This window comes from Peromyscus leucopus, chromosome 2 (genome assembly GCF_004664715.2).
Source record: "Peromyscus leucopus breed LL Stock chromosome 2, UCI_PerLeu_2.1, whole genome shotgun sequence".
NCBI classification, from domain to species: Eukaryota; Metazoa; Chordata; class Mammalia; order Rodentia; family Cricetidae; genus Peromyscus; species Peromyscus leucopus.
Genome location: NC_051064.1, coordinates 125,618,111 through 125,644,340, shown reverse-complemented (window position 1 = coordinate 125,644,340; position 26,230 = coordinate 125,618,111). Strand labels below are relative to the sequence as shown.

Below are 26,230 nucleotides of genomic sequence, written 5' to 3'. Positions count from 1 at the left end.
TGACCGCAATGTGCAGCCAAGGCCACTGACCTGAAGACAGCCAAGGACAGGAGCGGGGGCTGAGCTCTGCAGGAAGGGCTGTCTGTGGGCAGTGCGGGCTCTTGGGAGGCTTTCGCTCCCCTCAGTGGAAGCTGACTTTCAGTAAGGTGGGGCTTTTCTACTGGCTTTGTGATGTTTTAAAGAAATATCTAACTAGGTGAATGTCAGCAAAAAGAGAAAAGATAATCCCAGCACTCAGGAGGCAGAGGCAGGTGGATCTCTGAGTTCGAGGCCAGCCTGGTCTACAGAGTGAGTTCTAGGACAGTCAGAGCTACACAGAGAGAAACCCTGTCTCGAAAGAGAAAGAGAGAGAGAGAGAGAGAGAGAGAGACAGAGACAGACACACGATGAAAAGAAAATCTCAGGCTTAAAAGGAAAGCATGAGAAATGGAAGGCAAGGAAATTTTATTTCTACAAAGAAGTCAAAATGTCTGTTCTACGAGTATGACATATGTTTTTCAGTTTTCTTGTTCCTCAAACACGAGACTGCTCCCAACAGGCCATCATTAAACACTCTCTACCTTCCCCCTGCAGAAATCAAAAAGCCAAAGAGCCAAGTTGCCCATTTACTTCTAGAAAGCCACTTTAGTTTCAGTTATGAATATTGACAGCACATGAAACAGATGATCAGATGTGTCAACAGGAAGGTACAGGCATCACAAAATGTCCCAAAAGAAAATCAGATGGTAAAAACAACAATAAAAAAATAATACAACACAAAACAAAACAAAAGAATGGCAGATATGTACAGCCTCCATCTGCAAAGGAACCTGGGTTCTACTTCAGCGTAACACAAAATCAGAGATGTGCACTTCTCGATGGGGGGCGGGGGTGGGGTCACAGATGGAGCTGGTGCCAGCCAGTTTGGGGGGAGACATTCATTCTAAGAAGGGAGAAATGCACAGTTAGCCACCCGTGGGGACTAGGACCAAGGACAGATCTTCCGCTGCTCTGCTACTACCGGATGACAAGGAATGACCCAGTCTTATAGAAAGGACTCGTCACTACGGTTAGGACAGACTAGCCAGTTGCAGGCACTGGGTCTGGGGGAGCAGAGGCGGATGGCCACAGTCAGGTGAGGGACATTTGTCGCTGTGTGAGGTCAGAGGGGAAGCAGGGCTCCACAGCCGGAAGCTGCTGCTAACAAGTCTTCTAATAGTCCTAAAGAGAGAGAAACAGAAGTCACAACATACAGCCTGGTTTGAGCAAATATATGTGTGTGTGTATATATATGTATACATATAATAAACTAAATCTTAGGGGGAATATGCTCAAAGAACATTATACAGCTGGGTGAAAATGGTCTTAACTTAGTAAATCTATAGAATACACATTTTAAAAAATATCATAAACAACTGAATTTCTGTGTAGCTAAAAGTTCTAGTTCAGGTATAATACACTGCATTTCACAAGTGCAGTGATCCACCTCTGAGGCCTAAAAGACCACCAATGGAAATTTCAATTCTGCTCACTAGCTCACCAGCCAAAAAAGAGCCAACATTAATAATTTAGCATGAATTAATCGAAGAACAGTTTTCTTCAATAAAAATGTGTGACTCATTCTCTAATTGTTTTTGCTGGGTTTTGTGGATTTTTGGTTTTTTCAAGACAGGATTTCTCTGTGTAACAGCTCTGGCTGTCCTAGAACTCACTCTGTAGACCAGACTGGCCTCGAACTCACAGAGATCGCCTGCCTCTGCCTCCTGGATGCTGGGATCAAAGGTGTGTGTGCCACCACCACGCCCGTTCTAAAGCATTTGAGTGAAGAACACCAGGTAGCGGGAGCATCCAGAGGGACCCTCAGAGTCAAGAAACCAGCTTGATCCTAGACTAGGGACATCCAGACTCTGAAAACCAAAATTACCTACAAGCCCGTCAGCCCCTGACTGGGCCCTTGTCCAGCACGGATGAGCCCTGTCAGAACCCACCAAAACCAATTTGTTTTAAAAACCAAACAGTGGCAGCCTCTGAGTGGCCTGGCGGATACTTACAGCTCGGGGCTTTTTGTTTAACTTCAGATCAATCCTGCGGTGGGAGAAACAGAAGAGATTTCCACTTTACCTCCAGAGTCAGGGCACAAGCAGCTACTTCACAGGGCACAGCTATCACAAAAGCTACTCAATTAAAGGCCACAGTCTCCATTAGACTACGGCATCATTTAGCTGTTTCCTCAGATATTAAGCCAGTATTAAAAAATACGAGCAGATACTTTGGCCATAAGGCAAACTGAGGTGACTAAAAAAAGAAATAGACAGCAGTTACAAAAGCCATAATTCTTAAATAAAAACTATTGCAGAATTAGGAGAACTGGATTAAGAGGCATGCTCAGGTCAATGTGTTAGCTCTGTGTCTATGTCACTGACGGGTTCTGAGACAGGCAGTGACCAGCAGCAAACAGACTAGGAGTTTGTGTTTCTGGATATGAAACACAAAAGAAATTACAAGAATTTCAATTTTTCAATCTTTTCAAAGCAAAATATCAAAATCTTAAGCTACGAAACTCCTTACAAAGCAAAGCCAGAAAATCAATTTAAATATGAATTAAAAGTACAGGTTATCTATTTAAAAAGAAATTAAAATGCATAAAAGTGAAGTTTACTTAATTTTGCTTAAGTTATTAAATAAAATGTTACCTCCATCACGTTTTTCTGTTTTTAAAAAAAACTTCCCAGCCTAACCTAATATACATACCTACAATCAAACAGACAAACTATGGGTTAGAAAGGTCTCAGAACGGCATCCCGGGTCTACACACTAAACAACACAGTACAAACACTAATGCAGATCAAACTTACTCAAAGTCATAATCAAACATGCCAGACGGGCTGAGGGGCAGCATTGGAGAGGAAGAAAGCAGTAGAAATTAATATACTAATTGAATAAATTAGTCGATTAGCCATCCTAGCAAGATTTGTGGAAACAAAAGTCAGCTTTAAGACTCTTAAGCCATAAGGATTCAAACATCAAAGCACCAAAGACTGTGTGGTCAGGGGGATTCCCTTCCCGCAGCGGAGACCAGAGCAGAGAACAGCTAGGGGGGGCAAGCGGCTGTGTTAGAGCACCCAGGAAGCCACAGCCTCGGGGTTAGCTGCCAGACTCGGGGTTAGAACTGCTAAGATATCTGGACTGAAACAGAATTAGGGCATTAGAAGTGAGGGAAGGAGGGGGAGGCGAGGGAGGGGGCAGAGGGGAGAGAGGTTTAGCCATACAGCAGAAGGTGCTAGAAGTAGGCATAACATATTGTCATTAAAACAAAACACTTTGCATTTTGATAACAGCAAAACATGTAACTTTTTGTTCAAGTTCGTGTTGTAAACATGTCCAGTGCCACCAGCTCCCGCTGCAGGGTTCCTCCTGGAAGCCATATGCTGACCGCACAAATATCCTGACAGTCCTCTCTCTCACAAACCCGCCTCCTAAACTGGCGAGGGCAGGTCAATGGTCTTTTTGTTTTTAATGAGATGAGGAGGGTCTGGCAATATAGCCCACACTGGTCTCAAACTTGCTGTCCTCCTGCCTCAGCCTCCAAGTATTGCAATTGCAAGCATGTGACACCTCACCCAGCATGGCAGCCAACTGTTTACATCAGCGCAGCAACTAAGGAGTGCCGGGGTCTACTGAGCCCCGTGGGCACACAGCAGAGGAGGCCGTTCTGCGCTGTCAGGGCTGACAGGCCACATCTGCACAGATGTCCACAGCAAGCATCGGCCTGGCAGGTGACTCCAGCTCCTGGCTGGCTCTGACACCTTTCAGACTGCAGACAGGCAGCCAGACAGCACTGACTGGCTATTCCGCTCTTTAGACTGTGTTTGTGAGCATCACAGGAGAGCCGAGTGTCAGCAACCCTATAAAACCACTTCCCGTGGGACCTTCCTGGGCACACACACCAGCAGACAAGCAGGACTTGTAAAATGCTTTCCTCTCAAACTGATGCAACCTTCACAAATTAAAATGGATGGTGTCAGCTGGGGGTGTGGCTGACTGGTAGGTGCACGCTGGGTTCAATCCCTAGTAGTGGAAACAGATACATACATAAATAAAAGTGTATCTATTAGCCAAACTTGGGTTTGGTGGCAGGCATGGCAATCCCTGACAATCCCAGCATTCAGGAGGCTAAGGCAGAAGAAAGTAGTCTGAGGCCAGCCAGGGCTACATAATAAACCCGTCTTACAAAGAAACAAGCAACCATCCACAAAAACAAATCTTGGGTGCAACAGAATAGTAAAAACCTCTAAGAGCAGCTAATAGTTACTCTTTTGTCTTTAAAGACAGTGGGACTGGGCTGGAGAGATGGCTCAGCCGTTAAAGGCTAGGCTCACAACCAAAAATAAAGCCTTAGCTTGTTCAGACATGTAAAATGTAAGAATTCAGAAAACTAGCGATTTTCATTTGACTAGCATACATGAAGCTCTGCATTCAATCCCCAGCCTGGGGTGAAAGGGGGCGGGTGGGGGGTGGGGGGTGGGGTGTCCTTGATGGATTTTCATATCCCAGGAGAAGGTAAGTCCAAGTACTTCCTCCTGCTTCTCCTCAACGGTGTCTGGCATGTGGCAAGTCCTCAGACATCTTGTCACCATGGCCTGACTACACGGGCCACCGAAGAGCAGAGAAGGAAGCACTGTTCTGGGTGGCCCCTCCCCAGAGTGTCCGGATGAAGTGCCCCACCCCGCCCTCGAGTGTGCACAGGGAGCAGGACTCCAACAGCCCTAGCCCACTGAGGTGCCACTTCGGGAAGTCCTGGCCCCAGCTCCTAAGACACAATGCAACTCGGTGCCACTGGCCTTTGGGGGCAAATGAGCAGGCGAGGCTTGGGGGGATCAGACAGACGGGGCTTCTGGAGATGAAAACTCGGTCCACCTTCTGAGCAGGACTAGCCCCTTATGAGAACGGTGCCCAAAACGGTCTTTCTAAATGCTAGAGTGTTTCTGGAAGGAATTCATTCCTGGGGCCAGGGAAGGGAGGGATAAGGAAGAAGTGTTATCCTGTGGAGTTGTTCCTAGAAACCTGCAAGGACAAAATTCAATGGAATGCTTCTCTAGAGGTTTCCAGCAGTCAAGAGCTGATCCTATCACTAGTGCCAAGGAGATGGTACATGGAAGCAGCGGTCTAGAGGACACTGGCCAGTGGTGCAGTCCCAGGGACTGTCAATAACGTCCTCCCTGCTCTAGACACTCTGAAATAGGAACAGAATCACCAAAATGACAGTAAGATAAACGTGATAAAAACAACACAGAAGAAAATGCTCAATTATCTTGTCAATCTGTGTGCATGTGCTATATACATGTGTAAACACGTGTGTGCATCTGGAGGCCAAAGGTCGATGCTGGGTGTCTCCATGTACTTTTTGAGAAAGGGTCCCATCACTTCTATTAGACTGGCTGGCCAGCAAGCCCCCCGGTTCTCAATGTCCCCAGTGCTGGAGTTACAGACATGCACAACTCACTGAGTACTTTGACATGGTGCTGGGATTAGAACTCAGGTCCTCAGGCCAGCAGAGCAGGCACTTTACAGACTGCGCCATCTCCCCAGCCCATAAAATACTCTTTCATAGGAGTATGGGTCTCTGCCTACCACAACACTCCAATAACCTACAGCCGTAGCAAGACGGTAGGGCAGTTCTTGGCTGTTCCTTGCTAGAGTTCACATTAGCACAGTGGGTTTGGGTTTGTAGAAAAACGTAAAGCGGCAGTCATTCAGCACTATTTATTGGGAGGAAACACTATTTCTGCAATTTAAAAAACAAGAAAAACTTAAAAAGATTCAAGAATCTGTTGATGACAAAGGATTAAACCAGTTCAATTTAATTCTCTATTACCCACAGTGCCAGGTCTATGAAGTCCAAGTGCAACACCTCAAGTGCAGGAAGGGCCGCCCCACAGGCTTCTGAAGCAATGTCACTCGTCAGCCAACCAGAGGACGGGAGCCCCACGCAGCCCTGCACACCCCCTTCACCCCTAGTGTTCAGGCTTCCGAGACCAAGAGGGAGGAGAGCCCCTTGTTCTACAGACTCATCCCCTCTGAGCTAAGGCCCAGCATTAGCATACAAACCCAGGCAGAGTGACCACTAACGTCCCTGAGACACCTGACCTCTCTGTCCACTGGGGTCACTCCCATCTCACTTCCCACTGCCAAAGTAGCAGTGCTCACTCAGACGGTTCCTACGAAGGAACGCTCGCGCTTAGCGACTTTTAGTGTTTCCCCGTATCTGAAGGCAGCGTACTCAGAGAACTACAAAATAGAAAAGTCAGAACAATCAAAACCAAACCCACATTGAAAAAGTCAGAGAATGGCACGTCAACTGAGCTCTCCTAGGAGCAGGCAGGGCCCAGGATTCAAAGAACTCTCTACCCCAGGCCGCAGCTCCCCAACAGCCAGGGTCACTTTGCAAGGACTCCTTTCTATTCTCCTTTTCCTCTTAGCAAAGGTCCCAAAGCTCACCGTGTCGGGTGGCTTAAAGGAGTCACATTCCACCCTAGCGACTCCCACTGATTCCTCGGGGCCTCTCTATTGCCACCCACTCCCCCCTCAGACAACACCAGCCCACTTGCCTTGTACCAAAAAACATCTCTGCCACCCAAAGTGTGAGGCCGTGCGTGTCCAGGCATGTTCATTCCAACTGAGTCCCTCCCAGTAGTCACGAGAACTCTGGGACTGTGTGGGACCTTGCCACTAACCTGTGCCGGTTTTTATTCTTCCGTTTTTTGTGGCTGCTGTGGTGGCTCCCTGAGGAGGTAGAAGAGGCAGCCTTCTGGGGCTTCACTCCCTGAACAGACCCGTCCAGGTCCTCAGGGTCTTCCGGGGCGGGCTCGTTCTCCTGATTGTGAAAGTCTGGAGAAGTATCACTTTCGGTCCCACTTCCTGGTTCCCCTAGAGGAAAGAAAACAGGTCCCAAAAACCTGAGCAGTATTCCCCAAATTCCTGTCATCAGCAGACGTTTGCTTGTAGGCCCATAGACAGAGAAGATACAGTATCAAAGCTGGAGAATTCCTGGAAACCATGCTACCCGGAACATTGCTGGAGACAAACGAGAATACCACACAGAGCCCCATCCCACTACATGAGGGCTGTGTAACATACAGTGTGCTGAAGAGAGAAGAATTTCACCTGGAGAGGGGGGATGATGACCTGGCAAAACTGCAGAGCAGCGGAGAAGCCTGTCTTTCTTTAAAGAGTGGTGGGAGGCGGGAAGAGCTGGATAAATGACTCCAAGGTTAAGAGCATGTACTGCTCTGGCAGAGGACCTGAGTCTAATCCCCAGAACCCACGGCATGGGGCTCACCACCTGGAGCTTCAGTTCCAGGACAGCCAACACCTCTCCTTGGGTGCCTGCGTTCACCTGCACATATCCCCATACAGACACACAAATGATTAAAAATAACAAATAAATTAAAAATAAACAAACAAACAAAGAAAAGGCACCCACTGAGGAGGAGAGTCTAGTCCAATCCCTGAATTACTGAGGTTTTAGATCTTTTTTGGGGGAGGTGAGGGGGTAGAGAAGGTCCTATGTAACTCAGGCCTTGAACTCCCTAGGTCACAGAGGACACCTCTGAACTTTTTCAAAAGATATGCCTGAGCTCACTTTTAAATTCTACAGATGTGTGTGCGGGCAGGGCTACGGGCAGTGGAATACTGGCGTCTGCGGAGGCGCGGAGACATCAGGGCTCCCGGAGCAGCTGTTACAGGCCGCCAGACATGGATGCTGGGAAGTGACCCAGGGTCCTCTGCAGAAGCATCAACAATCTAACAGCTGAATCTCCAGCCCCCCTCCTTTTCAAATCACATTTTACTGACTTAGGTGTATTCTGGGGGTGCCGAGGCAGGGGGCTGACTGGAAATGTCCCCACAGGCTCACCTGTTTTGTGGTGGGGGAGTAGCTTGGAATGGTGTATAATCTGCAGGAGGAAGTCTGCCAAAGGGGTAGACTTGGGGGGTAGAGAGCTTCACCCCACTTCTTGCTTCAAGTGTGACAAAATATAACCAGCCAGCTTCCTGCACAGGAAACCCGTTCTCGAACCATAAAGGAAGCCAAAATATACTTTCTTCCATTAGTCACTTTTGGTCATGGTATTTCATTACAGCAACAAAAAATAACTAATATCCATAGCAAGTAGGAGGAAACCAGAGCACAACGGAGGGAGTCCGTTCTCCCCTCCCACCTCTCATGACTCACGTCATCAGGCTTGGCTTCAAGTGCGTTTACCCACTAAACAGCACACACACACCCATCTGCAACTTCTGATCTTCCTACCCACACCTCCTGGATGCTGAGATTACGGGCATGTCCCACAATGATATCCCACCCTCCATCTTTGGCAATCCCGGCTACTGAACCCAGCCAGTAAGCTAGACCACCAGCCCAAGGACGCTGGAACAAAGTAGTGATTTATGTTCTTCAACTGACATAAATCACCAATTTTATTTTTGGTTGTGAGCCTAGCCTTTAATGGCTGAGCCATCTCTCCAGCCCTAAATCACCAATTTTAAAATAGCGCTTCAGGAGCCACGTGCGTTCAGCCATCTTCTATACCCAGGCAAGGCTTCCAGTGGAGGGACTGGGACACCAACCCAGCCACGAACTGTTCGACCTACAATTTGTCCTGTCTGTAAGATGGGCTGGGGCAGAGGTGGCATAGAACTTGTAGGAGTGGCCAACCAATGACTGGTCCAACTTGAGACCCATTTCACGAGGAGAGGGAGCCCATGCCTGACACTGCCTGGAGGGCCAGGAACCAGAAGCTGGATAGCCCAGAAACCTAGGATAGAACCAAATAAACTGGGGGAAAAAGTCAGTGAAATGATGCCTAATGGTATTTGGCTGTACTTATAGACTGGAGCCTAGCATAATCATCATCAGAGAGGCTTCATCCAGCAACTGATGGGAGCAGATGGAGAGACCCACAGCCGAACATTAGGCGGAGCTTGGGGAATCCATCGGAAGACAAGGATGAAGGATTGTAGGAGACGTAGGGGTCCAGGACACCACAAGAAAACCCACAGAATCAGCTCACCAGGGCTCACAGGGGCTCGCAGAGACTGCAGCGACAATCATGGAGCCTGCACGGATCTGAGCTGGTCCTCTGCATATATGTTATGGTTGTGTAGCTTACTGTTCTTGTGGGGCTCCTAACAATGGGAGCAGGGCTGTCTCTAACTCTTTTGCATGCTTTTCAAATGCACATAAAATAAAAACACATTTTTTTTAAAAAGCAAAAAGCCAGAAGGGGCTGAGTAGCTGGCTCAGTAGGTAAAGCACTTGACACGTAAGAGCAAGGACCTACGTTTGGGTTCCTAGAACCTACATAAAGCTGGACACCGAAGTATGCATTTGTAACTCCAGCTGAAACAGGAGAATTCCTGGAAGCCCTCAAGCCAACATGCATGGCATATGTAGTATAGTGGAGAACTACATGTATCATATAAAGTGGATGGTATAATCTTTTTGTACACTGTGAAATGTGTCTTTGCCAAGACACCTTCTGATTGATTTAATAATGAGCTGAATGGCCATTTGCTAGACAGGAAGAGGTTAAGCAGGACTTCCAGGCATGCCTGGGGGGTGGGGGGGACGACACATGACACGACACAGACAGACGGATGGACGACGACACAACACGGAGAGAAAACAGGAGGCGCAAGATGGTAGAGAGGTTAAAAAGCCACAAGGCAAAACATAGATGAATATAAATGGGTTAATTTAAGTTATAAGAGCTATTGGGACAAGATTAAGCTATAGGCTGAACTTTCATAATTAATAATAAGTCTCCATGTCATTTTTTGTGAGTTGTCAGCCCAAAGAAAAAGCAGTCAACAGGTAAGGACTAACATCTGAAGTTGTCCTCCAATCTATACGTGCACGTGTGTGTACACACACACACACACACACACACACACACACACACATTAAAAAATAGCGTAAAGGGGTTGGAGAGATGGTTCAGTGTGGTGATATACTGTGTACCCTAATAAATTTGCCTGAATCAGAGAGACAAAGGAATTAGCCACCTCTTACTTCTAGGACTCCTCAGCCTGAAAAGCTTTCCTCAGCCAAAAGACTTCACCAAAAAAGCCTCCTCAGCCAAAAAGGCTTTAGTTCCTGTCTCCTCACACCTCATATATCTTTCTTTGCCCAGCCATGTCATTTCCTGTCTCAACTTTCCTAGTGCTGGGATTAGAGGCATATGACTCTCAAGTATTGGGATTAAAGGGGTGTACCACCACTGCCTGGCTTCTAGTTTAATCTAGTGGCTTGTTCTGTTCCTTGATCTTCAGGCAAAGTTTATTAGGATACACAATCTATCACCATAGTTCAGTGGTTAAGAGCACTGGCTGCTCTTCCAGAGGACCAGGGTTCAATTCCCAGCACCCACATGTCAGTTCATAACTGTTTGTAACTCCAGTTCCAGGGGACCTGACACCATGGCAAAACACCAGTACACATAAAATAAAAATAAATAAATTTTTAAAAAAGTAAAACAGAAGGTGTGGAATAGTGGCGTATATCTGTAATCCCAGAGCTGGGAAGCCTCAGGAAGGAGGATCAGGAGTTCAAGGCCAGCCGGAACTACATAAGAGACCTTATCTCAAAAACACATTAGAAAAAAAAATTTTTTTTAAAGCAGAAGAGCCCAGCAAGATGTCTTAGCAGGTGGAAGTGTTTCCTGTGGAAGCCTGATAACCTGTGATCGATCCCTAAAGCCTTTGGGAGAGGGAGAATCAACTCCCAAAAGCTGTTCACATGCAGGCCATGGAACACATATAAACACAGTCCCCCAACACACTTCACCGCCCCCTAAAAAGTAAAACAGCCAGACCTCAGAAATGATGGAACTAACTGAACACGATTCAGGAAAGTACCAGGAGAGGGAGCTCCAGAGTCATGGAGCTACATAGGACTGGAAAAGCATCTGATCCCACATATAATTTGCCACAGGAGCTGGGTGTTGGCACACACCTGTAATCACAACACTCACGAAACTGAGGGAGGAAGACCATGAATTCAACACCAGCCCAGACTACAGAACAGGACCCTCTCTTGAAATAAATGAACTAATGAAAGAGGCAGAAAGGATTTTAAAACTTACCTTCCCAAAGCTACAGTCATCAGCACAGCGCTGCTCATGCTCATGGGCTAAGGATAAACAGCTCGAGAGAAGCGAGCTCAGGCCGGATGAAGCCTAATGTTAAGGTCAGCTGATCCCTGACGAGGTTAATGAGACGATTCTATGCAGAGAGAAGTTCTGTTTGTGCCAGACCAGCCTGAGCAACACATTGAGACCTCACCTCAGAAAGATGCAACAGGCTGGGGAGATGGTTCAGCACCTAAGAACACTGGCTGCAGCTGGGAGGTGGTGGCGCATGCCTTATGCCTTTAATCCCAGCACTCGGGAGGCAGAGACATGCAGATCTCTGTGAGTTCGAGGCCAGCCTGGTCTACAAGTGAGTTCCAGGACAGGCTCCAAAGCTCCAGAGAAACCCTGTCTTGAAAAACAAAAAACAAACAAACAAAAAAGAACACTGGCTGCTCTTGCAGAGGACCTGGGTTTGGTTCCCAGCACCTACATGGCAGCTCACAACCATCTATAACTACAGTTCCAGGGGACCTGACATCTAGCATTGTGTGCATGTGGTGCACATATATATAGACAAAATATCTATACATATAAAATACAAATAAATTTTAAGTCTTTTTTTTTTTTTTTAAGATAAAATGAGGCCCGGTGTGGTAGCACATGCCTTTAATCCCAGCACTCAGGAGGCAGAGGCAGGTGATCTCGGTGCATTTGAGGCCAGCTTGGTCTTCAGAGCGAGTTCCAGGACACCCAGGGCTACGAAGACAAACCCAATCAAAAAACTAAAATTAAATAAATAAACAAACCTAGCCTAGCATCTGAAAGATGCCTACAACTGAAACTTTAAGACACTCTTCTGGTAGTGGTAGCTCATGTCTTTAATCCCAGCAGTCAGGAGGCAGGGTAGGTAGATCTCCCTGTTCAATGCTAGCCAGATCTATCTATGTAGAGTTCCAGGCCAGGCAGGGACACACAGTAAAACTGTTCCATCTCAAAAAAAAAAAAAAAAAAAGCAAACAAACAAGAAACCGTTAAGACACTGAAAAACAAATGGACTGGAAGGGTTCATGAAGACTAACATGTGACTATTACCAAAAGTGATCTGCAAATTCCCAATGCAACCCCATCAAAATCCTGGACATTCTTCACAGAATTATTTTTTAAAAAAATCCTAATGTTCATATGGAAGTACAAAAGACCCCAAACAGCTAGATCAGTCTTCAGCAGGAAAAAAAAAATGCTGTAAGTACCTGATCTCAAATTACATTATAAAGCCAGAGTAACAAAACGAGCATGGTACAGGCAGAAATGAAACAGATATGCAGATCCATGGGCTAGAACAGAGGACCTGGAAAGAAGCCCACACAATCACAGCCCACTCTGATAAAGCTGTCAATGGCTAGAGAACAGCCTCTGTAGCACATGCAGGAGAATGAAGCTAGATCTGTAGCTCTCACACAGCAGACACCAGGTCATCAGAGATCACAGCGGTTCACACAAGACTTGAAGCTTTGAAATCGCTTGGGGAGAACCCCTGAAGATACAGGCCCAGGCGATCACCTGGGCTGCAGACCACTCAGCAGTTAAGCTACTGGTTCCTGTAGAGGACTGAGTTCCTAGCACCTAAGTCAGGACTCCACAATCACATGGAACTCCAGCTCCAGAGAATCCAATACCCCTCTCTGGCCTCCTGGGGCAATGTACTCCCGAAGACCCCACCGCTACCCGCCACATATTATACACATAAAAACAATACACACACATATATATTTTAAAGATATAGGCAAATGCAAGAACTTTCTGCACAGGACCCCAAGAATTGACAAGTGGGATATAAAGAATAAGAAGCCTCCAGGGTGCAGGAAGCACCAGAGTGAAGGACAGACTACAGAATGAGGGGGGGATATCTTTGCCATCTTCACATATGAAATTAATATCCAGATGTTTTAGTTTTGTTTTTATTTAATGGGGGGGGGGGCTGAAGGAAATGACTGAGTGATTAAGAGCACTTGCTATACAGTCAGGAGGACCAGAGCTCAGATTCCAGAACCACGGAACAGGTCAGCTCTGCAGGTGGAAATGCGGGTGCTGGGGTTTGGTGCTTTCCAGCCAAGCAGAGAAAATACAAGCCTTGGGTTTAAGGAGAGACTCTGCCTCAAAGAACTAGGCAGAGTTCTAGGAGTACACCTAATGTCTTCTTCTAGCTTCCACATGTACACACAATTATACATGAATAATCAATCTCTCTCTCTCTCTCTCTCTCTCTCTCTCTCTCTCTCTCTCTCTCTCGTGAATATATGTTTTTTTTTTAAAAACTGCAAAAATTACACACCAAAAACCCAAGTCATCTGATCAAAAAATGGGCTAATGAACTGAAGGCAGCTGTCAAAAGAAGGAATACAAACTGGCCGGGAATAGGGGAGCACACCTTTGATCTCAGCACTCAGGAGGCCAAGGCAGGAGATCTCTGTGAGAAGCCAGCCTGGTCCATACAGCAAGTTCCAGGACAGCCAGTGCTGCATAGTGAGTACCCTGACTCAGAAATATGACAACAAATGCTGGTGAGAACGCTGGGAAAGAAGGACCCGTGGTCATTGCTGGGGGCTGGGGTGAGGAGCAGTGTACGGCCACTACAGGAGTAAGTATGGAGGGTTCTCAAATCAGTAAAAACAGACCACCACATGGCCCAGTTATACCACTCCCGAAGGACTCTAATCCACATAGCACATAGGTATCTGCTCACAGTAGCTGGGGAGCTGAGCCAGCTCCGATGTCCGCCAACACATGGATGGATAGAGAATGGTATATGAATGATATCTGTAGGAAAGTGGATGCCACTGGAAATCAGCATGCTCAACTAAATAAGCCAGACTCAAAAAGACAAACACCACTGTGAGGAATCCAAACTTAAAGTTCTGTATAATTAATGTGTATGTGTTAACACGTGTGTGTTTGTAGGTTAAGAAACCAGAAAAGGGCCGGATGATGGTGGCCTTTAATCCCAGCACTCGGAGGCAGAGCCAGGCGGATCTCTGTGAGTTCGTGGCCAACCTGGGCTACCAAGTGAGTTCCAGGAAAGGCGCAAAGTTACACAGAGAAACCCTGTCTCGAAAAACCAAAAAAAGAAAAAAAAGGAAAAGAAAGAAACTAGAAAAGGGATCATGCGAGGAAGAAGGCATCTGCATCTTTGAGGAGCTGGGGCTACAAGAGATGACAGAAAACAGTGCCAAGAAAGCAGAATCAGGCTCTCCCTGGGGAGGGGGGAGGAAGCAGCTAGAGGGGCGTGCGGGAGGGCAGGAAGAAGACACAGCATAGGGATGCACAGGTATGAAAGTCAGTACTTCCTGCGCCAACCTACCCATCACTCCCTTTCCATCACCATTGTTGCTTTTGACATTGTTGGTGCTCCCGTGAGCTTAACTGGAGTTAAAAGAGCAGCGGGGGAGGAGGGGTCTTACAGGAGCACAGGCAACTTAACAGGGACTAGCCACTGAAGAAGTCTCTCCCTCTCCCGGCAACCATGAACTGCCTGTAGACCCTCGCGGGGGAAGGGGACAGGGGACACAGCTATGAGCCCTTCCCCCCAAAAAATCATTTCTAAGAGAATTGAAAGGTGAATGAAACAGATAAGCCACACTTGGATTCCCCGATCAAATACTGTGGTTATTTATCATTTAACAATCCCATGAGGTTTATACATCTAGACAGAGGGTGAAGATTCAAACCAGGAGAACACGGTCCAGGTCCACACTTAATTCACACTATGTGGCCTCACAGAAATGAGTCAGTTTTTTCCTAAAACTGGACTACTGAGTAAAATACAGGGGCCTGGTTAGGACTGAAATCCCAGCTACTCCGGAGGCAGGCGGATTACAAGCTCAAGGCCTGTTTCAGCCACAGCGTGGTTTCAATTGTACTAATAAGCTTCTGTTTATAATAGCATGTATTAAATACATATATAAAGATCATTTCTTTTTTTAATTAATTAATTCTTTTTTTTTTTTTTAATTTCACTTGCATTGGTGTTTTGCATGCATGTATGTCTGTGTGAGGATGTCAGGTCCCCTGGAACTGGAGTTAGAGTTGTGAGCTGTCATATGGGTGCTGGGAATTGAACCCAGGTCCTCTGGAAAAGGAACCAATGCTCTTAACCACTGAACCATCTCTCCAGCCCCTAAAGATCTTGTCTAAAGTCAATTGTTGAAAATGCTGATGGGAGACAAAGGGATCTCGGCAGGACAGGAGCCCACAGAGCCTTGGACCACAGCAGGGTGACAGGCCAGTCAAGGACTGAGTCAGCAGGGGCTGGAAAGACTAGAATCTGCAAGACAGGAGGCAAAGGCAAACTCTGCTGGAACTCCCATTCTGAAAAGACACCGGAAGCTGGCTGTCCATCAGCAGCCTCTGCTCCAGGAGTACCACGAAAACATCGCCCCACTCCAGCTCACTCAATGGCCACCTACCTGCTCAAAGCCCAAGAAGAGAGAACTCACCTAGGTCTCCTCTCTGATAAACTGGTACCCAAGGCAATGGCACAGTCCAAAGGACCCATATGGACATCAGGAACCATGAGAACTGGTTGGGGATGTAGCTCAGTAAAGTGCTCGTCACTGTACTCAGAGCCCTGGGTTCAATCCCCAGCACCACATGAACCAGGCTACGGGGCACATGTGTGTGCACATGCACGTTATCAGTCCAACATTCACATAAGTAAGTTCAAGGTCATCCTTGGCTGTATACTGAGTTTCAGGCCAGCCTATCTGAGACCCTGTCTCAAAAGGCTCAAAGGGGAAAAAAAGACGGACTCTCTTTCAGGAACTGCATTTCAGCTGTGGATTTACAATGCTGGGGTCAAACTCTAGGCTTCACACATGCTAGAAAAAATGCTCTACACCACAGAACAAGTCCCAGCCCAAGGCTGTGCTGCAGAAGGACAAGTCTGTTGATGATACCTGACGGACAAGCATGCTATTAAAATACAAACTAGAGTTCCCTTCCTTAGCTCATGGAAACGCAAGGACTGTGCAACTTCGAGTCAATGTCCCACAGACAGCGCTGCAGAGGAGACACGAGAGCCTGTTTGTCACTGATGGAAAACTGAGCAAGGATGAGGAAGTCTACACGCTCCATCAAAGGAAGGGTGACAGAGAGGCTGTGACTTCTGATGGAGGGCAGGTTTCCAGGAGGAAGAGAAGCCCTATAGCACTGAGCCTTGGAGTAAAGAGCAATTCTGTGAGAAGGAACACGCAGCAGCACCTGCTGCCCCTGCCTCGTCAGCGAGGTGAAAATCCACCTGCTTGCTTCTCCTTTTACTATATTCTTTCCACTACAATGCCCAAAGATGCTTCACAACTTACACAAAATTCCTCTTTAGGGGCCATGCAAATCCACCCTCTTTCTAGTAGGCAAATGTACGGAGCCAAAGGAAGCAGAAACAATGCCTTTAATCCTACCACTTGGAAGGCAGAGGCAGGGGGTTTCTGAGTTCCAGGCCAGCCTGGGCTACACAGTGAGATGGAGACTCAAAAAACCAAAACAAACAAGACAACTAGTTGTCCAGGGAAAACCAGTCCTGAAGGAGGAGGCCAACAGTCAGCAGAGGAAAAGCATCTGCAACATCCTCTTACAAAACACAGAGACAAAGGCTGGAGAGATGACTCCATGGTAAAGAGCACCAGCTGCTCTTCCAGAGGACCAGAGTTTATCTCCCAGCACCCACATGGTGGCTACAACCATTCTTAACTTCAGTTCAGGGGGTCTGATGCAGTCTTCTGGACTTTGCAGGCATCAGACACACATGTGATGCATATATATACATGCAGAAAAAACATTTATACACAAACATAAAATAAAAATGTTTTACAAGACCAAAGCACAAAACTGTTCAGTCAAAACTAAGCTGACACAGAGTAAAACCCAGGCAATACCAACCATGTACTACAGGCAGGTGGCTAAGCGCTGGGTAATTTCAAAGAACGGCTGGTCAGTATACATCCTTTAGAAAATCAGGTATAATACCTAAGTTCAAGCATAGCCTAGGCTATGCAGTGAGAACCTGTCTCAAATTTAAAGACTTTGCAGCAGCTGATGAGGTAGTCAGACAGGCATCAAGATACTGTGCAGGGGGGTTCTGGGAAAGGGAAGGACAGGAATAAGATAAGGACAGGGTAAGAAGCTGGAAGGAAAGCTTCTGAAAGTTGGAATTTGACTCTAAATGGAAATGACTCTGGGATAGGCAGGACCAAGGCATAGGAGAGTCTGGCTGGGAGAGAAATCTACACAGAGCTAATAACTGAAGTCACTGAGTGACTCTCAGGTCCAAGCTACCAAAATCCCCTTTCCACTTATCCCTGCCCCCAAAGCAGGGCTCTGATCCCACAACAGGACAGAGCACTGAAAACCTACAGCAGCCTACACAAACGCCAGCTGTTTTTTACATCAGACCTGCCTTCCACACAGAAATGACCTGTGTAAGAAAACAGTATCCACTCTCCCTTCTGCATTTAAGGATACACAGATATACCCTTAGAGTCCCCTAAGTTGAGCACCAGGGATTTATCTGGTACACTTGAAATTTCCTATTAAATTACTTGCTGTTACTCTGCTTTGAGATAGACAGTGTTTTGTCTGTGTTGTTTGAATGAGAATGGTCCCCAGAGGCTCACCTATGTGAAAAATTGGTCCCCAGTTGGTGGAATTGTGTGGGAAGGATTAGAAGGTGTGGCCTTGTTAGAGGGGGTCTGTTACTAGGGATAAGCTTTCAGGGTTCAGAAGCCATTCCCAATGTTTCTCTCTCTACCTCAAATCCCCAGTGTCTGTCTGTCTGTCTGTCTGTCTCTCTGTCCCTCTGTCTCTCTCTGCCTCTGGTTATGTCTCAAGATGTGAGCTCTTAGCTACTGCTCCAGCACCATGCCTGCCTACCTACCACCATGCTCCCCACCATGACAGTCATGGACTCAAACCCTCTGAAACTGTAAGCTCCAGATAAACTCTTTCTTCTACAAGTTGCTCTGGTTACAGTGGCTTGTCACAGCAATAGAAAACTAAGACCGGGTCTCACTATGTAGCCTAGGCTGGTCTTAAACTCAGATCAGCCTGAGTCTACCTCCCAAGTGCTGGGTTTAAGGTGTATGCCACCACATCCAGCTATATAGGTTTTTTTTATTAATATATTTGTATCTATGTGTGTGTGCCTGCCCGAATTTACGTACACCACATCCATACAGGTGTCCTCACAGGCCAGAAGAGGGAAACCAATCCTCTGGGACTAGAGTTACGGCTGTTGTGAGGCACCATATTGGTGCTAGGATCCAAACCCAGGTCCTCTGCACCATCGGTAGGCACTCTTCACCACTGAGTCATTGCTCCAGATCTAAGTGACTTATTGGAAAAGTCCTCCCAGCGGACCATGACACATGCCTATGATCCCAGCACTCAGAAAACAGCAGGAGGAAGGCCAGGAAGTTGTGACCAGCCTCAGTTATTAGCAGGTTCAGGTCAGCACGAATTAGAAGGGACTATCTCAAAAAAACAAACAGAATTCCTAGGAATTTAAGCCCTACTGTGGCAGTGTCAGAGCATGGGGTCTTTCAGTATCTCCAGCCCAGCTTCATGGGAAAGAAGTGGCAGAAGGCCACTGGGTTCTTCCCTGGAGAAAAGTGGCACAGGCCTTCAATCACAGCAAGCGGGAGGCAGAGGCAGGTGTATGTCTGACTGGGACAAGTACGAGCCACATGTCAGACAGATTATATAGCAAGACCCCACCCCCAAAACCAAAAAAAAAAAAAAAAAAGACTTGGGGAAGGTGCCCAAAGGCCTCCCAACTTCCAGAAGCAAGAGAAAACCATAGAAGATGCAGTCCTCAGGGACTCAGCTGGGTAAACCAGAGTTAACTTAGGGCCTATGGCTGCTTTAAAATAAACGGATAAAGAAGGTAAAAAACAGACTCACTCTTTTCGATGAGCTGGTCCTGAACTCCTGCCAAGGCACTTACTGCCTAAAAGACAAGTCACTGGTTACCAGACAAGTGACCACATACCCCAAGACACCAACCCACACGGGGGAAGGGAAAGTCCACATTCCTCAATAAAGGGCCACAGGCAGGCACACCCGCCACTGCCACCACCGCCACCACCACCACTTACAGCTGCCGACGTGACTGAGGATTTGCTGAAGAGCCGTTCAGCCTCCTTGAACTTCCGGTTCCTCCGGTCGTTTTTGCTATTGGAGTTTCTAAAACACAGAGACAAGTACCAAGCTATGACTTCCACTCAAACTGGGTGCCTAAGGCAGATGCAAAGTTACGGATTGTTATTGTGTTCGTGAATGGTGTGTGGGGGGGGATGCATGTGTGCATGGAGGGGGGTCAGAGGACAACCTTGCCAAGTCAGTTCTCTCCTTTTACCTCAAGTGACTGAACTCAGGTGGCGAGGCTGCAGAAAGCACCTTCACCTGCTGCACCAATTCCCCAGCCCCACTTTTTTTTCTTTTAACCAAGTTCAATCAGGAACACCTCTGATCCACATAATTGGCCAAAACAAACCTCATGTTGAATGCCTACAAACACCAACACTTTCCACTGTGGGAGGTGAGATTATTCTAGTGGCTTTATACACAATGTCATGATTCTATCTTCACCTGTTTGTTTGAAGAAGCTCAGGAGTGTAGATGTAATTCTAAACAGTCTCGTTAAATAAGAAACACAGAGCCAAACACAGAGTTAAAAGCCCAAGAGGTCAGAGCACTAGCGAATAGCCTCTGGCTTACCACTCGCTGCCATCCTTCCCCTGAGAGAGAGATCTTCTCCTGTGTGGCCCATCTTTTTATTGCCTTTCTGTTCTGCCTTCTCAACCACATGAATTCCTTGTCACTGCCTGTCTTTACAGACCTCCAGGTCTCTATGGTTGGTACTTGGATTAAAGGTGTGTGTCACCATGCTGGCTGTGTCCTTGAACACACAGACACTTTGCCTGCCATGTGATCAGATTAAGAGCGTGTGCTACCACTGCCAGACTTCTGTGATGGCTTGCTATTAGCTCTGACTCCCAGGCAACTTTATTTATTAGCATACAAATAAAATCACATTTCAGCACAAATAAAATATCACCATACAGGAGACCCCAGGACATGCCTGGCATGATAACACCAACCAGCACTATTGCAGGATCAGTAGCCTGGCCTGCCCAACCCAATCCCGCTTCCCACTCTATTTTAGTATACATTTATGATAACGCTTATTGTCAAAAATGTCTAGTGCAGGGGCTGACAAGATAGGAAAGGCACTAAGCTGCTACCTCAATTAAATGTTTTCTTTATAAGAGTTGCTGTGGTCATGATATCTTTTCACAGCAATAGAAACTCTAAGACACCATGTAAAGGTGGAAAGAAAGAACCAATTCCACAAAGCTGTCCTCTGATCACACACTGTGGCACATGCAGACCCCCACCCACATCACACGATAAACAAATTTTTGTTCTTTAGACAGGGTCTCACTATGCAGTCTTGGCTGGCCTAGAACTAAATGTGCAGACCATGCTAGCCTCGAACTCATACTGAAACTCCTGCTTCTACCTCCTAAGTGCCAGGATTAAGGGCATGTACCACTTTAGCCAGTGGCAAACTTTTTCAATCAAAAAAATGATTGAAAAAATACAATGGGGGCTGGAAAGATGAGCTCAGCGGTTATGAGCACTGGCTGCTCCTCCAAAGGACCCACGTTTAATTCCCAGCAACCACACAGCAGCTCACAAATGTCTGCAACTCCGGCCTCAGAAGATCAGATGTTATCTTCTGGCCTCCGAGGGCATTAGGCCACATGTGGTATATAAACATACATGCAGACACAACCCCCATATATATAAAATAAACAATGTTTTTAAAATGACTATAGCATCTCGAAAAACCAAAAAAAAAAAAAAAAAATGACTATAGCAGGGTGGTGGTGGTGACGACGACGACGACGACGACGACGACGACGACGACGACGACGACGACGACGCACACCTTTGATCCTGGCACTCATGCAGATCTCTGTGAGTTCAAGATCATCCTGGTCTACAAAGCAAGTTCCAGGACAGCCAGGGCTGTTACACAGAGAAGACTTGTCTCAAAAAAAAAAAAAAAGTGACTATAGGCGGGCATGGTGGTGCATAAATTCCATTCAGGAAGCAGAAGCGGATGGAGCTCTGTGAGTTACAGGCTAGCCTGGCCTACATATTGAAGCCTAGTCTCATAAATAAGTATATTAAAAAATAATAAGTTTTTAAAAAGTTTCTGCCAGGTATAATGGTACACATCTTTAATCCCAGCATTTGGGAGGCAGGGGCAGATGAATCTCTGAGTTCAAGGCCAGCATGGTCTACAGAGTGAGTTCCAGGACAACCTGAGCTACCTTGTACACCCCTGTCTCAAAAAAACCAAAAAGCCTCTAACAGTCAAAGTGACAGCACCAAATCCAAACACTCCAACTCTATAACTGAGCAAGATCAGAAAACAATTAGACAGGCTGGGCTGTGGTGGCGCACGCCTTTAATCCCAGCACTCGGGAGGCAGGGCCAGGCGGATCTCTGTGAGTTCGAGGCCAGCCTGGTCTACAGAGCGAGATCCAGGACAGGCACCAAAACTACACAGAGAAACCCTGTCTCAAAAAAGAAAAAAAAGAAAGAAAGAAAGAAAAAAGAAAACAACCAGACATGATGGCACATGCCTGGAATCCCAACACTCACAAGCAACCATAGGTCTCCTGTCTCAAGCAAAAGATGGGCCAGTAAAATGACTTAGCAGGCAAAGGCACTGGCTATCAAGCCTGAGGACTTGAGTTAATTCCAGGCAGAAGAAAACTAACTCCCTCAAGTTTTCTTGTGCTCTACACACACGTTAAGACATAAGCACGTTTTATCCCCCATGGAGAAAAACAATTTAATAGTTTTATAAGCCAAGAAAGGGAACATTAGCTGGGCAGTGGTGGCGCATGCTTTTAATCCTAGCACTCGGGAGGCAGAGGCAGGTGGATCTCTGTGAGTTCGAGGCCAGCCTGGGCTACAGAGTGAGTTCCAGGAAAGGCGCAAAGCTACAGAGAAACCCTGTCTCGACAAACCAAAAACAAACAGACAAAAATATAGTGAGACATAACTGTTGAAAGTAACTGGACCCAGGATCCAAAAAAAAAAAAGTGGTAAAGCATTTTAGGGACAACTGAAGGAAAGCTGAAGGAATCAGTGTTAATATTTAAGCTATGAGCATCAGAGTTACATGCAGAAATGTCCTATTCTTCTCAGGAGGTAACTGTTAGTATACTTAGGTGCAGAGATTCATGATATAAGTGGCTCAATTTTCAATGGTTAACAGGGCAGATAAGTACCGGGAGGCAGAAACGTAACTAAAGGAGCAACATGAAGGAGATCTTCATGATGAACAAAACAGTTCTGCATTTTTTTTTTTTTTTGGTTTTTCAAGACAGGGTTTTTCTGTGTTACCCTGGCTGTCCTGGAACTCACTCTGTAGACCAGGCTGGCCTTGAACTCATCGTCGAGATCTGTCTGTCTCTGCCTCTCAAGTGCTGGGATTAAAGGCTGGCATGCACCAGCACCAGCACCAGCACCAGCACCAGCACCAGCACCAGCACCAGCACCAGCACCACCGTTGGCCCTTGTGGTTCTACCTTGCTGAGTCAGAGTGGATCTTGTTATTTTGACAGCGCTGCATAATCCAGGATAGCTGGTGTTACAGGTAGTTGTAAAGCACCTGGCATGGGTGCTGGGGGTCAAACTCCTGTCCCCTGACAGAGAAGGTCTTAACACAGGTTCTGGGAACTGAACTCAGGCCATCAGGTGTGCACAGCAAGAGCTTTTACCCACTGAGCCATGACTCCTGGGCCTAGTTTTACATCTTGTGGCTATGCACATATGATAAAATACAACTATACACACACAACATGCCAATATCCGTTTCCTGATTTTGATAATGTACTACTTGAGTTACATAAAACGTAGCCACCAGAGAAAACTGTGTGAAGAACATACAAGACCTATCTGTTGTTTTTGCAGCTTCCTGTGTGAATCTGCAACTATTTCAAAATAAAAAATTTTAAGCACACATAGATAGTTTCATATATTAGAGCTTGCACCCACGATAAGTTAGCAACTCATGGATATATGGGGAAAATACAAACTGATCACGCATTACATCATCTCAATCTGTGAGATTTGAAAAATTCTCACAAGTTTAGAAATTTTTATATAATCATATTACCAAATCAATAATGACACAATTAGCATATAGTTATAGCAAAATTCGTAATTGGGTATCATGGTTGATTAAATGTGGAAAACAGTTAAGTCACATGCTGTGTTTCATTTACACCTATACACGCCTGCACCGTGGGCCCGACTTTCCCTAGTCACAAATATGGGCTTTGTCCAAGGTTACTCCCTGAAGCAATGGCAGGGTCAGAGTTCAAGTTCAAGCTTAGACCTCATTTCACACTGCGACTCTATTACCGACACCCTGCAAAAAGGATACCAAGAACATCCCAAGCTGTGCAATGGCAATCCGTACTCTTAAATCCAGCAATTGGGAGTCAGAGGGAGAAGGAGCTTTGTAATTAATCTGTGAGTCTGAGGTCGCCTGAACTACTTACTAAGTTCCAGGTTAGCCAGGGCTACATGGTAAGACCATGTTTTAAAAAAAGAAAACAAAATAAAAACCCTACAGATAAATATTAGTAGGGGATAAAACGGATACTACTAGATTCCGACACTCACTTTTGATTGGTCAGATACCGATCCCAGCCACGGATAATATTGCCATACATCTGAGTGTCTTCCAGGTAGCTTCCTTCAAAAGCATAGATCTGTCTCTCCAAGTTTGCAAGTGTTTCCTAGGTGATGAAAAGAGACACGGAGAAGCAAGCATGAAGCATGAGCCAACTGAGATCTGGACACAGACTCTGTAAAGTCAAGCTTACCCACACTGAACCATTTCTGTGGAGGAGTGGAGGTAATAGACCCTTTTATAAATAGAAATGGAATGTGTAGTCTGACCTCAGAAAATGCACACACATGCAACATTTTGCATTTACTTCAGAGGGAAACCTAGCTATCATGAGCAGGGATGAGACAGAATGTGAGCTCTCTCTACTCTCACTCACTAAATGTGTCCCTACCAGCAGAGAGAGGAGTGAAGAGCTTTTCAAAATCATCTTTTCTACATCAACTGCTCCCTCCCCGCTAGCTCTGGAAAGGCCGCCCGCAGCGGATGCCGGTTGCTATGGAAACCTGGAAGGGCAGCTTCAGGTGAGCATTGCCTCCCGGATGCTCGATGCAAAAGGCGGGAGCCTGGAGGGCTCAGCCACCAGGGTGCCGGCGGCTCCCGGTGCGCGTCACCATTCCAAATTCCCTTGACTGCGTCCTGCGTCTCCCGCCAGCCCCCTTCCTGGCATCCTCAGATACACCACGTTCTCCGGCCATTGAAACGCGCCGCCCGTGCCATCCGCCGTGCGGATACCCACCCGGCACGCTCCCAAATCCTCTCCAGGCCGGGGTCTAGCAGCCTCCCTCCCACCCGCCAAGCCGGGCCGGAGCGTCGTCCCCGCCTCCTGCCTCTCGCCCTTCCCGCGCCCTCGCCGCCCCGCCCCGCCCCGCCGAGCGCAGGCCGGGAGCCGCGCCGCCACAGGGAACCGCGCCGCGCCCGGCCGCCCAGAGCACCCGGACCCCGGCCGCCCGCCGCCTTCGCCTCCGGAGCGGCCTGCGAGGCCAGGCGGGGACGGCGCCCCGGCCCCGGCCACTCACCGCCAGCTCCTGCTTCCGCTTCACCAGCTCGGCCAGCTCCCGCCGGGTGTCTGGGATCTGCGGCGGCGCCGTCTTGTTGTGCATCGCCATGTTGGGCTCAAGCGGCGGCGGAGGCGGCGGCGCGCGACCGGTAGGCGGACCCTGCGCGTTACCGCCGCCGGCCGCCAGGGGGCGCGCCGCCACTGCGCCTGCGCGCGCGGCTTCCGGGGCCGCTGGCGGGCTCCGGGCGCGAAAGCTGCCACAGAGTGGTGCTGGTTCGTGTAGGGTCGTCCTTGCTGCCCTTGCCCCACTGTGAGCCCCTGGTCTTTGCAGATACCCACGGACGGTCACTGCATCCAAAGACCAGCTGCAACATAAGCCTATGAAATATCCTATGTGCCTCGCCTCAGACAATGCCCTGCCCTTACTACCCAATTGCAGGTGGGAAACCTGAGCAGGTCCGGCCCCACCATCCGGAATGGAAAGCAGATCCCAAACCCCAGCCCTTTCCTGGGTGGTGGCGTACGCCTTTAATCTCAGCACTCCGGAGGCAGAGGCAGGCTCATCTCTTGAGTTTGAGGTCAGTTTGGTCTACATAGAGAGTTCCAGGCCAGCCAGAGATACATTATGAGACCCTGTCTCAAAAGGTAGTTGTGAGAAATGTGAATCAGCAGAGCCTAGGGCTCAGGCTTGTAATCGCAGCAACTCAGGAGGTGAAGGTAGAGGATCATGAGTTTGCAGCCAACATGTTTTACATGGCAGAGACCCTGTCTCAAAAATAAGTTAAGGTCAGGCTTAATGGCTCACGCTTTAGTCCGAGCACTCTGGAGGCAGAGGCAGACGAGGCCAGCCTGGTCTACGGATCGAGTTCCATGCCACCCAGAGCTACATGATGAGACCCTGTCTCAGAAAATAACAAATTCAATTGATAAATCTATCTCTATATTTGTATCTATGCCAGCGGCACATAACTAAATTTGCTTCCCAGCTACCTCATTGTAAGAGAACCTACTGAATACAGTTGCAGTAAGTGCATCGCTTATTGGAGCTGGTGGCACCTGTCCTTAATCCCAGCACTCTAGAGGCAGAAGCAGGCAGATCTCCTGTTATTGTACGTGGTTTGCCAGAGGGGAAGGATTAGGAAAGAATTAGCTTTTATCTTCCGGTCCAGTACTGTATCCCAGGCTGCTATTGAACAGAACACACAGACCTTGAATTTACCGCACTCTTTCTGCCTTCCCAGTGCTGGATTGGCACGTGTGAGCCACCACCACATTGTTAACTGGTACTGGGGATGGGAACCAAGACAGACTAAGCAAGTCCTCTACCAGTGGGGCCTACACTCCAGGCCA

At 47.4% G+C, this 26,230-nt stretch overlaps 1 protein-coding gene across 8 annotated transcripts; it reads right to left on the bottom strand.

Annotated features, from left to right (window-relative positions):
• Positions 1-591: 591 nt before the first annotated feature.
• On the bottom strand, positions 592-25,042 carry Meaf6 (MYST/Esa1 associated factor 6). Of its 8 annotated transcripts, XR_003736248.2 has the most exons (9): positions 24,900-25,042; positions 23,874-23,989; positions 19,256-19,343; positions 19,062-19,107; positions 6,714-6,906; positions 2,835-2,864; positions 2,673-2,730; positions 2,031-2,064; positions 592-1,200 (listed from the first exon to the last, which is right to left on the bottom strand). XR_003736248.2 is itself a non-coding variant. In XM_028885452.2 (8 exons), exons 1-8 carry the CDS (start codon positions 24,987-24,989, stop codon positions 1,192-1,194), a joined length of 606 nt encoding a protein of 201 aa, XP_028741285.1. In that variant the 5' UTR covers positions 24,990-25,042; the 3' UTR covers positions 592-1,191. The 8 variants fall into 8 exon arrangements, 3 of the variants coding, with proteins under 3 accessions (XP_028741285.1, XP_028741287.1, XP_028741286.1); XR_005090906.1 differs by lacking the exon at positions 2,673-2,730 and having other exon boundaries at positions 2,835-6,267; XR_003736249.2 differs by lacking the exon at positions 2,835-2,864 and having other exon boundaries at positions 24,900-25,041.
• Positions 25,043-26,230: the final 1,188 nt, after the last annotated feature.

Excerpts from the sequence above, each read along its gene's own strand:
- Meaf6 (XM_028885452.2), bottom strand. The coding sequence starts at position 24,989 with ATGGCGATGCACAACAAGACGGCGCCGCCGCAGATCCCAGACACCCGG. Across the intron at positions 23,990-24,899 it reads AGCGGAAGCAGGAGCTGGCG|GAAACACTTGCAAACTTGGA; the intron begins GTGAGTGGCCGG and ends TTCATCACCTAG. Across the intron at positions 6,907-19,061 it reads GGACCAGCTCATCGAAAAGA|GGGAACCAGGAAGTGGGACC; the intron begins GTGAGTCTGTTT and ends TCTTTCCTCTAG.